Below are 12178 nucleotides of genomic sequence, written 5' to 3' on the forward strand. Positions count from 1 at the left end.
AATGCAAAGGGTGACTATTTGAAGAATCTCAAATATAAAATATATTTAGATTTGTTTAACACTTTTTAGGTTTCCATATGTATTATTTCATAGTTTTCATGCCTTCACTATTATTCTACAATGTAGAAAATAGTAAAAATAATAAAAACCCTTGAATGAGTAGGTGTTCTAAAGATTTTGACCGGTAGTATATATAATAGGCCTTTGTTATATCATACCTACAGATGGAAACACAAAACACCAAATATTGAAATGTTGTAGCACACTCAATTGTTACGGATTATCAATCACTTTTATTTGGTCAACATAACATATCTAGCACATATCAGTGATACGCCTCATGCTCATGAACCTCATGCCACTCATGCCCATATCCCTGAAGTTCCTGTACTCTCCGGGCCTCATGTAAGTCATCCTGCCTCTGAAGTGGGGCTGCTCGTACATCAGCCAGTGGCCATCCATCACGTTGCAGGACTGGCAGTCGGACATACGGTAACGGTCCATGATGGAGTCACAGTCGTCCATCATCTCGTGCATCTGACCTCCAAAGTTATCTCTCTCGTAGATCCTCATTCTGTAGGATCCTCTGTGCTGTTAGGAGGAAATAAGAATATGTTGAATGAATTACTGAATACATCAGACTGTTGGAACGCATCACATAGCCAATATGATTTGTGTGATTATGGACATCACAAAGCTACTTTGAGCGGGGCTGTTAACAGCAGACTAAATATCATATTGCCTACCATGGGAATCGTGCGGCAGGACCTGATATCAGTCATTCCCATCATACTCTGGAAGTCAGAGTACTCTCCCCTCCTCATGAAGTACTGGTTTCCCATGTAGTTGTTGCGGTCGTAGACCATGAAGCAGCCGCTCTGAACCCTACAGGAGTGGCACCTGCTCAGGTAGGAGGACATGTCAGCGCAGTCGCTGCTGCACTCATAGGAACGACCCTGGAAGTTCCTGTCCTCGTAGAAGACGATCTGAAAATAAAAAGGGATAATTTCTATGAACTGAAATATTTTATGAAACAATTTTTTGGGGAGAAATGTAGGAACTTTAAAGAACTTCAATGTAGTTGGGGGTGCTAGAACACTACAGGTCTTTTGCATGACAATCTATGAAAAATAAAGTATATATTTTGGTTTTAAACTTACCCTGCCCATGTTCATGCTGGTGGACATGTTTGCTCACTGTGCTGCTGGTTGCTGCTCCTGAACTGATTCCTACCTGGTTTAACCCTTTCTTTTATACCTGACCAAACTTAAAGAATTCCCAGCTCCATTGTTCAAACCCCTGACCCAGCAACATGCTATAGAAGCCTGCAGAGGCCACTGAGGTTACGTCCACATTTCCAGTGACTGGATCCCTCAGTGACTTTAGAAAGACTGTTTCTCAATTGACTGTTTCTCACTGGTTAGGAATGTCGGTCTACGTCAAGTCCACTGAGGTTTAAGAATGGTTAAATCAGCACACTGAACAAAAGACGAGTAACAATACATAGTTTAAACTAACAGGTTAACCCCAGATTTTCACTCTTCATTCAATATGTGTGATTTATGCTAAATGTCTAAAATCAAATAAGCTTACAATATAACATTGAGCCTGTATCATTAATATTTGATCAACTAACATTACAAAACGTAGAAAAGCATTGTGACATGTACTGTATGGAGAACATTCCTTTTCAAGGCTGTTACTAGCTGTTGTAAACTCTCAAAAGGCTATATGTTACTTTGTTTGAGAAACAGACAATTGAGAAACAGTCTTTCTAAAGACACTGAGGGATCCAGTCACTGGAAATGTGGACGTAACCTCAGTGGCCTCTGCAGGCTTCTATAGCATGTTGCTGGGTCAGGGGTTTGAACAATGGAGCTGGGAATTCTTTAAGTTTGGTCAGGTATAAAAGAAAGGGTTAAACCAGGTAGGAATCAGTTCAGGAGCAGCAACCAGCAGCACAGTGAGCAAACATGTCCACCAGCATGAACATGGGCAGGGTAAGTTTAAAACTAAAATGTATACTTCAATTTTCATAGATTGTTATGCAGAATACCTGTAGTGTTCTAGCACCCCCAACTACATTAAAGTTCTTTAAAGTTCCTACATTTCTCAAAAATGTTTGCTTCATAAAATATTCTAGTTCATAGAAATTATCCCTTTTTATTTTCAGATCGTCTTCTACGAGGACAGGAACTTCCAGGGTCGTTCCTATGAGTGCAGCAGCGACTGCGCTGACATGTCCTCCTACCTGAGCAGGTGCCACTCCTGTAGGGTTCAGAGCGGCTGCTTCATGGTCTACGACCGCAACAACTACATGGGAAACCAGTACTTCATGAGGAGGGGAGAGTACTCTGACTTCCAGAGTATGATGGGAATGACTGATATCAGGTCCTGCCGCACGATCCCCATGGTAGGCAATATGATATTTAGTCTGCTGTTAACAGCCCCGCTCGAAGTAGCTTTGTGATGTCCATAATAAATCACATTGGCTCTGTGATACGTTCCAACAGTCTGATGTACTCAGTAATTCATTCAACATATTCTTATTTCCTCCTAACAGCACAGAGGATCCTACAGAATGAGGATCTACGAGAGAGATAACTTCGGAGGTCAGATGCACGAGATGATGGACGACTGTGACTCCATCATGGACCGTTATCGTATGTCCGACTGCCAGTCCTGCAACGTGATGGATGGCCACTGGCTGATGTACGAGCAGCCCCACTTCAGAGGCAGGATGATGTACATGAGGCCCGGAGAGTACAGGAACTTCAGGGATATGGGCATGAGTGGCATGAGGTTCATGAGCATGAGGCGTATCACTGATATGTGCTAGATATGTTAGGTTGACTAAATAAAAGTAATTCGTAAAACAATTGAGTGTGCTACATCATTTCAATATTTGGTGTTTTGTGTTTCCATCTGTAGGTATGATATAATTTAGGCCTATCATATAATAGAACTGACGCCTGCCATTTGATAACTGATGTTAAGGGGGCATTCATCATCATCATTCAGACATTTCTATTTCCCAATAATTGTTTTCATTTTTACCAGAAAGATATGCATAACATTTAACTTCTACCCTATACCAGGGAATACCAAACTTGGTCCTGAGACCCACCTGGGTGCACATTTTGGTTTTTGCATTACATATTTACTGTTTAAAAGCATTGAAATGAATGTCCTTTAGATGATAAAGAGGGATTTTTATGTTAACACTAAAGCATTAGTCAACTTGTAGAGCTAACAAACTTAGCTAATCATACACGTGCTACTCCACAAACACTACTCTAATTGATTGGCCAACATTGAGCCAGTGTACAATAAACGCTAATAGATATTGATACAATTTACGAAAGCTTTTCTCTCTACATCATTATACAACTCCAATTACAAAGGTGCCACGATAATGTTCGCTAAACAAGGTAAGAAAGTGTCCAGTAATTGCATATAAAAGTAAAGCCAATCATCAGTGAAAAATACAGTCAAATCAAGACAAAGTAAATAAATAAATGTAAATGAAGCAACAAAAGACTAATATAGAGACTTCAGTTTGATAAATCACCCTTCAGCCGTATTATTGGTCCTGTGTGGTTCAGTTGGAAATAGTGTGTTGCTATGTTTGTTTCCCTCAGGGATTACATATACTGAAGTGTATGCAATCACTGTAGCGTACATCACTTTGGATATAAGTGTCTGCTAAATGGCATTTTATTATTAATATTAAAATATGTAACAATAGCAATATTGGTGTGATTTCTATGACGCTCATGTTGTAAGTCATAGGACGATAATTGTTCATGGAGAACATCCCCCTCTGTATGTTTTCAACATAATCCTTATGACAGCCTTTGTTTGTGGTTGCACTACTAGTTTCATATTTTAGATTTTCTTTTTACATTTCATGAAGACTTTCAAAAGCTCTCAGAGGCAATTTCATTGTTTTTATGTTCACATACAAATCACAAGGACATTAGTTGAAATCACTGATTGTGGGTCCAAAGCAGCAATATGTTGACGTTTAATGGCCTTGCCTCATTGGAAAACTGTGTACTTCTTCTCAGTCCAAGTAAACAAAAAACCTTAAATACATTTTGCTCAAAATAGAGCTCATTTCAATCCACAAAAACGTTGTATTAGGTAGATAACCTACAAACTGGCGGATGACCTCATTGTTAACAGATATAATAGTTGGTACTTGATGCAAAGCAGAACATTTCCGCTCTATAAAAAGGCCCCATTAGAGAATATGTGAAAGATGCAAGCAATGGCAGATAGGCCTAATTGCATGCCTTTCTCTGTCATCACAATGTGTGTGTGGGATATTTAAGAAGGGAGTGGTTAATAGAGAGATGGATTAATAGAGAGGTGTGTGTGTGTGTGTGTGTGTGTGTGTGTGTGTGTGTGTGTGTGTGTGTGTGTGTGTGTGTGTGTGTGTGTGTGTGTGTGTGTGTGTGTGTGTGTGTGTGTGTGTGTGTGTGTGTGTGTGTGTGTGTGTGTGTGTGTGTGTGTGTGTGTGTGTGTGATTGCTTTGCTTAAATAAACCCATACTGATTCATCACATTGTTTGCTGTAGATCAGGGGAAAATGTTATGTTTTCACAACTTCAATATTGTAAAAACTATCTTAATATGGACATTTGGAGACAAAGAATAAAAAGCTGGACTTAGAATTGTCACTCACATTAATTGTGAGTGAATTAACTAGCATTATGGTTCATAACACGATACTACAGAAATTGTTACAAAACGTTCAATTGTATTGAAGAATATTTAAAATATATACATTTGTTAATTTCTCTTGAGTTACAAAATGTAATAAAAAAGAGTACACACTTATTTTAAAGAAGCCTTTATGAAGAGTTTATAAAAGGGTCTGTAAATAGTTAATACGGGTTAATAATACTTTATAGACTGTTATAATACTTTATAGATTTTACAGTTTAGTTAATTCACACACAATGGTACACTCTGCCCCCCTAAAGTCAATATTAAGATAGTTTTTACAATATTGAGGTTATGAAAACATATTTTCCTCTGATCTACAATCTGGGCTCATTTAGGCAAAGCAATCATACACGCAAGCAAGCAAGCAAGCACACACACACACACACACACACACACACACACACACACACACACACACACACACACACACCTCTCTATTAATCCATCTCTCTATTAACCACCCCCTTCTTAACTATTTTTAACATCTCACATTCCCAAGATAATTTGGAGTACCAGGCGTGTTACATTGTACCGTGGAGTTTGGGTTACCAGCTGGGAAGGTTCTTATGTAAAAACACCCGCCTGGATTGACCCGGTGCTAGGCACCGATCCAGTTAGAGATCCAGTATGTAGATACTGTAGATATTTAGAGGTGTGGTGTGGAGCTAAATTTGGCACCTATTGTTTTGTTATGCCAGGTCAGGTCATCACTCTACTGTGCTGATAGAAGCCTCATGCAGTCCTTCCTCTTCCTCTGAAGAGGCAATTCGTTCACAACTAAATCAATGACCTGCTCGCCGGCCAAAAGCAACATTCTTCCCCAGTAAGGCAATCAATGTTTCTTTTATTTTTTATTCATTTTTTTAATCTCTCTACACAATCAAAAATTGCTCCATCCATGATTTTCCCTCTCAAACAGAACCCCATGTTCGAATGTGGAGCTTGATGTCCAGATAGGCTTAGAGCCTTTTCATGTACCTGACGGACTCACATACGGTTGGTTGAATTTTCCTCTTCTCGCCAGTGGAGGCCAGCAAAGGGTCACCACTTCTCTCCTCCTGTTCTGATACAGTGATGACAATTTTCCTCTTACCCTCCTACCACTGACTGTAGTCAAAACTTAAACAAGACTTCAATGGTAAATGTACTGTACCACCAAACAATCAGTGGTTTGAACCTGTCTAATAGATGCATATACACAGACACGACTGTATGTGTAGAGGGAAACACCAAGCATTCAGAAAGTACAGCCCTGTAGATAATTCCCTATTCTCAGTGTTGATCCAAAAATAAACCCAAATGCTGTCCTGACATTTGCACAATAATTTTTATCAGTGCCAATGGAGACTGGGTGGTACCTAGAAAGGGTGTCACAATTACCACAACCTCACTTGTGTGTTGACCCTCACTTGTGTGTGTTGGCATCTCGCCCTTCAATGAGATAGACGCCCACATCCTGCCCCCCTCCAGGACCCTCTTCCACTGAAGCTAATGGTCCCCGTTGTCTGTACCGTCAACCTCCACATGCTGGTCACCATGGCAACAGGTTAGTGGCATGCGATAGCCCACTGTCACAGGGGAATTTCTCCATTTAACAGTTCACTTGCCAGAGACTCACATCAACACCACGGGGGGGGGGGGTTCGCCTTAGCCCCAGTCCCTAGCAACTGGTTGCTATGCTACCCCGTTTCCATGCAGAGAGTGCCATGTTTTTTTAACAGTTGGTGATGATCACCTCTCCCACAGACAGAATCACACACACACTGACCACACACACCGTCACTATTGCATACCATTCAGAGAGAAGACACCTTGTCCCTCTTTATCCTTGTGTCACAGTAGCAAGACAACAACTAAAGTTCCACTGATCAAGTTGAGAAGACACAAAGTGACTGTGAGAGACTTATGGACCAGCGTGCAGTATGACCTGACCTGACACTCTTCAAATGAAACCATTTTTGCATGCCTTATTGGATGATTTGGGGAGAAATCTAGCCTCCTCTCCATTCACACTGTGAAATGACACAAGGTTGTCATGATGAAAACCGTAGTAAATAAATAAATCATATAGTCAATAACTGCATTCACAATGACCTTCACAACAGCAAAGTCATATGCATACACAGGCTACATAGTGCATACCATACCAATGAAGATTAATTGAAGGACAAGATTTTTTTTAAATTAAAAGACAGTTATACCCATTTCAATCACAACTTTTGATGTGACACTGATGGCTGGCCCAAATTCTTCCAAAACAGATATACCAGAGTGGGATAAAATGATTAGCAGGATCAATTGGCATGTGCTCCGTCTCTGATGGTGCTTAGCTGGCATGGACCAATAGGAAGGATGCTGCCTGGAGCCCAAAATAAGCCTTCTATCTCCAGCACCCACAAAGGGGGGCTCCACCAATGTCATCTCAACCACCACGGAGGTTAGTTCTTCCAAGGAAGAAAGAGAATGTCAACAGGATAAGCAACACCCGAAACTCCCCAAAATATTCAACCTTTCTTCTGCTATCTTGTGGCTAATGCTGCAACATGTTGTATAACCCACTCAGTTCAACGTGAAGGGTAATGTTGTCATGAAGAGTTAACCTGATTGAATTTTCCTGATTAAGGGCACACAGCCTCAATACAGTGAGCAAAGGTCATCATAAGCATTTACTAACTAGCTCCTAGATGCTAGGAGACCTCTTGTTCCTCTACTCATCTGATAGACATGCCTTAAATCCCCTAACTAGATATTGGCCTAAGATCAATAGTTTATGGGAATGTTTATGTCATTGTTTTAAGATTTAACTTCATAGCCCTCAAATCTGACATAGAAACATGACAGATGATGTTAGACACATGACAAATCATTGACAAATAATGAATCCAACTGTGCTTGAGTGAGTCTTAAGGTTTGTTTATATTTTGAGCCTGTTACTAAGGCTACCGTACTGTTTAATCATGGACCCAGGAGAGGTTCAACAGGGGACAGGAAGTAAACAGCAGCAACCTGCTTTGCCATGTTGCTTTGTTGAATCCATCCAGGGAGGGCTGGCAGGGTTTCCTCTCCAGGGGCCAGGGCAAAATAAATGAACTGGGCGGGCTAGATTAATAGATAGTCAGACACCCAGGGAGATCTGACTCAGAGGGGATGAAACGTGCAGCCTTGCGGAAAGGAAATCCAATTTAGATTATTGCAGCAGTCCCCGATACCCACCTGTGGGACCTAATGGCGCTAAAAATGGAAATGCTGAAAAAAATAATTGACCTTAATAACGTGTGTGTAATGGGACTGGGGGTCTGGAGCATGTGTAATCTATCCTGTGATCAAAGGAACCAACAAACGTAAACAACTTAATAATTTTGTGTGTTGCAGATGTGTCTCAGAGGAATGAAGAGGCCTACTGTGTGTGTGTGTGTGTTGTGTTGTGTTGTGTTGTGTTGTGTTGTGTTGTGTGTATGTGTATGTGTGAGGAGACTTACACGTAATTCAATTTGGCCTCAGGTTGTATTGATGTGGGAGGATGGGTCGAAGATTCCTTAAACAGCCCATTCAATTTTTCATCAGAGTTTGCCTTTTCATCCCAGGCAGGTGGGAAGTGACGTTTTGTTAGGGCTCCCTTAACTAGATATATGGGGCTCGTGACCTTCTCAGGTATTACTTTTATTAAGAGAAGCAACTTAAACCAGTAAGTCAATGTCAACCAACTGACGTTGATGGAACGGCTGCCTACTGCATGCTGGCAGCCATTGTCTGTTGAGCGGAGTTGGACTACGAGAAATTCCAGTATCAATTTCAAATCAAGATAGGTTGAATTGTGGACCTTATACAGTAAAATGGAGAACAATCTATTGAAATCTACAGGGAAATACACAATGTTTGTCACGTTCTGACCATCGTTCGTATGTGTTTTCCTTGTTTTAGTGTTGGTCAGGACGTGAGCTGGGTGGGCATTCTATGTTGTGTGTCTGGTTTGTCTATTTCTATGTTTGGCCTGATATGGTTCTCAATCAGAGGCAGGTGTTAGTCATTGTCTCTGATTGGGAACCGTATTTAGGTAGCCTGTTTTGTGTTGGGTTTTGTGGGTGATTGTTCCTGTCTCTGTGTTTGCACCAGATAGGACTGTTTAGGTTTTCACTTTTCTTGTTTTGTTTAGTCTGTTCATGTATAGTCGTCTTTATTAAAAACATGAATAACCACCACACTGCATTTTGGTCCGCCTCTCCTTCAGATGAAGAAAACCGTTACAATGTTTAACATATCCAACAAATAATATTTAAGTAAGCACGGTTCATTCTCTGTTCTCTCTATTTAAGTCACTACCATGTTATGGGTGTTTTCATTTTTTATTGTAATTATCTGCCTGCCTGGCTCCATTGTCATATTAATGCGTTCTTCTTTTCTATAACCTCTCTCTGTACTTGGCTATACTCCAGGTTATAGAGCAGAGCTACAAATGATGCATTGACATCGTAATAAATAGAATTTGACACATTCAATACAATGTTTTGGGTGTATAGAAATGTTAAGATATATTAGTGTAGGCAGCTAACAAACAGCACAGCTTGGTTATCATAAACACAAATTGAAGGTGCTAAGAGCTGGTTTGGGACTTTCACAAAGAGGAACTGGTCATCAGTCTTAAGCAAGAAATGGTTTGGAAACACTGTGGTAAAGCATTAAAATCCCATCCATTCTCTCAGGCCAGTTCAAAGCCTCAGCCAACAAACCCGACTTATCAATCACCGCTGTTTAATTCAATTAAGCATTGGCACTGAACAACTGGGAATCTAATCTGTTTTGCGTTAGGCTTTTTCCTTACTTCGTCCATTACTTTGGCTTGGCACAGTCTTTTGACTCAACACATTGCATTTCAAAAGGAATGTGTCTTTCTTTGTTAGTCATGTAAATTACAGATGGAAGGATGTGTGTGGATACTTTGACCAGACATGTTGTCACATGATTCACTTGATTTACATAAAGAGTAGGTATGTAGGCCACGTTATTGTTGACGGTTAATTTGTGTGCTGAAGAACTGGTTCAGTGGGTTTGCAAAAATGGCTTCAGTAAGCTTTAGTGTCTATTTTTTGGGACAGCATGGCATGTGTGTGGTCCTTGGAGGACTTACAAAAATAGAATAAATACCTTCTAGAACATAACTATCTTTTGTTTGAGTCCACTGAGAGGGAATAGGCCATTGTTAGGTAATTAATGTCCAACCCCAGATATATTTCGTACACTGTGTACCCATGAACGATTGGCATCTCTCAAACATAGTCCAGAGACCAAGGGAAATGGCATTCCTATCTCTGGTTTGTGATGAGGGAATCATACATTTGCATTATGATGAGAAGATAGCACAGAAATGCATCCCAGCCTCGTCTGCATGTCTCTCTTCACCTTACCTCCAGGTGCAGGCCTTCAGAAACCGTTGTTGTTTGATCGACCCCTAGGACTGATCCAGATGTTTACATTCTTTCCAAAATTAAAATAATTTGATTTATGTGTTTTAGATTTGTAGGCTACACTTGGCAGCAGGGCAAGGATAATTTCTCTACCCTCTGTCAGAAGGTGAGTTTAGCTGGTGCATGAAGTCAGGCGCAGGAGAGCAAAATGAGTGAGCAATGTACTTTACTCAAACAATAAAGGCACAAGGTAAACAAATACACTGGGGGGAAGCTGTAACCTGTAACATACCTCGTTCAGTCTCCTCAGGACTTTGAATGGCACCACAAACCGCGGGCCCAGCTTCCGGTAGGGCAGGCGGAGGGGCAGGTTTTGGGTTGAGCGCCAGACCCGGTCCCCCGGTGCGAACACCGGGGCCTCACTGTGGTGGCGATCTGCGATCTGCACAGGTTTTCTGGCGCCTCACAGCCCGCTGATGGTCTCAGGTTTCCTCAGCGCACCTAAACAAGTCATCCACCGCAGGAGCTTCGATCTGGTTCTGATGCTAAGGCGCCAGGACCAGCTGGTACCCCAGTACGCACTGGAAGGGAGAGAGGTTAGTGGAGGAGTGGAGGAGTGAGTTCTGGATCTCTGCCCAGGGCTCGAATGCCACTTCCCCGGCCGGTCCTGGCAATAGGACCGCAGAAACCTACCCACATCCTGGTTCACTCTCTCCACCTGCCCGTTACTCTCGGGGTGAAAACCCGAGGTAAGGCTGGCCAAGACGCCCAGACGTTCCATGAACGCCCTCCAGACCCTTGACGTGAACTGGGGACCTCGATCAGATACTATGTCCTCAGGCACCCCGTAGTGCCGGAAGACGTGTGTAAACAGGGCCTCTGCAGTCTGTAGGGCCGTAGGAAGACCGGGCAAAGGGAGGAGACGTCAGCACTTAGAGAAACGATCCACAACGACCAGGATCGTGGTGTTACCCTGAGATGGAGGAATATCCGTTAGGAAATCCACAGACAGGTGCGACCATGGCCGTTGTGGAACGGGTAAGGGTTGTAACATCCCTCTGGGCAAGTGCCTAGGGGCCTTGCACTGGGCGCACACCGAGCAGGAGGAGACATAAACCCTCACGTCCTAAGCTAAAGTGGACCACCAGTACTTCCCACTAAGACAGCGCACTGTCCGACCGATGCCCGAATGACCAGAGGAGGGTGACGCATGGGCCCAATAGACACATGGGCCCAAACGATTGCGGACAGCAGACGGAACGTACAGACGCCCAGCTGGACATTGGGGGGGAGTGGGCTCTGTACGTACCGCCCGCTCGATGTCCGCGTCCAGCTCCCACACTACCGGTGCCAGCAGGCAAGAGGCCGGGAGTGGGATCCATGGGCCGCTCCTCTGTGTCATACATCCGGGACAGTGCGTCTGCCTTCACGTTCTGGGAACCTGGTCTGTAGGATAGGATGAAAACAAAACGGGTAAAAAATATGGCCCACCTTTCCTGGCGAGGATTCAGTCTCCTCGCCGCCCGGATGTACTCCAGATTGCGGTGGTCAGTCCAGATGAGAAAAGGGTGTTTAGCCCCCTCAAGCCAATGTCTCCACGCCTTCAAAGCCTTGACGACAGACAACAACTCCCGGTCCCCCACGTCATGGTTTCGCTCCGCCGGGCTGAGGTTCTTCGAAAAGAAGGCACAGGGGCAAAGCTTTGGTGGCTTGCCCGAGCGCTGAGAGAGCGTGGCTCCTATCCCAGCCTCGGACGCATCCACCTCCACTATGAACGCCAAAGAGGGATCCGGATGAGCCAGCACGGGAGCCGAGGTAAACAGAGCCCTCAGCTGACCAAAAGACCTGTCCGCCTCAGCTGACCACTGCAAAGGGACTGGTCCTCCCTTCAGCAGTGAGGTAATGGGAACCGCTACCTGACCAAAGCTCTGGATAAACCTCCGGTAGTAGTTGGCAAACCCTAGAAACTGCTGCACTTTATTTACCGTGGTGGGAGTCGGCCAATTACGCATGGCTGTAATGCGGTTATTCTCCATCTCCACT

The 12178-nt window shown here is 43.0% G+C and overlaps 2 protein-coding genes across 2 annotated transcripts; one reads left to right on the forward strand and one right to left on the reverse strand.

Annotated features, from left to right (window-relative positions):
* Positions 1-276: 276 nt before the first annotated feature.
* LOC109897341 (gamma-crystallin M3) lies at positions 277-1278 on the reverse strand. Its single transcript, XM_020491858.2, has 3 exons — positions 1161-1278; positions 747-986; positions 277-591 (listed from the first exon to the last, which is right to left on the reverse strand). The coding sequence occupies exons 1-3, from the start codon at positions 1185-1187 to the stop codon at positions 316-318; spliced, it is 543 nt and encodes a 180-aa protein (XP_020347447.2). The 5' UTR covers positions 1188-1278; the 3' UTR covers positions 277-315.
* A 479-nt stretch (positions 1279-1757) lies between these two features.
* Positions 1758-2839, forward strand: LOC109898566 (gamma-crystallin M3-like). The gene is made up of 3 exons (XM_020493584.2): positions 1758-2000; positions 2174-2413; positions 2564-2839. Exons 1-3 carry the CDS (start codon positions 1974-1976, stop codon positions 2837-2839), a joined length of 543 nt encoding a protein of 180 aa, XP_020349173.2. The 5' UTR covers positions 1758-1973.
* The last annotated feature ends 9339 nt before the right edge of the window (positions 2840-12178 follow it).

The sequence above is a fragment of the Oncorhynchus kisutch genome, linkage group LG6, assembly GCF_002021735.2.
Source record: "Oncorhynchus kisutch isolate 150728-3 linkage group LG6, Okis_V2, whole genome shotgun sequence".
NCBI classification, from domain to species: Eukaryota; Metazoa; Chordata; class Actinopteri; order Salmoniformes; family Salmonidae; genus Oncorhynchus; species Oncorhynchus kisutch.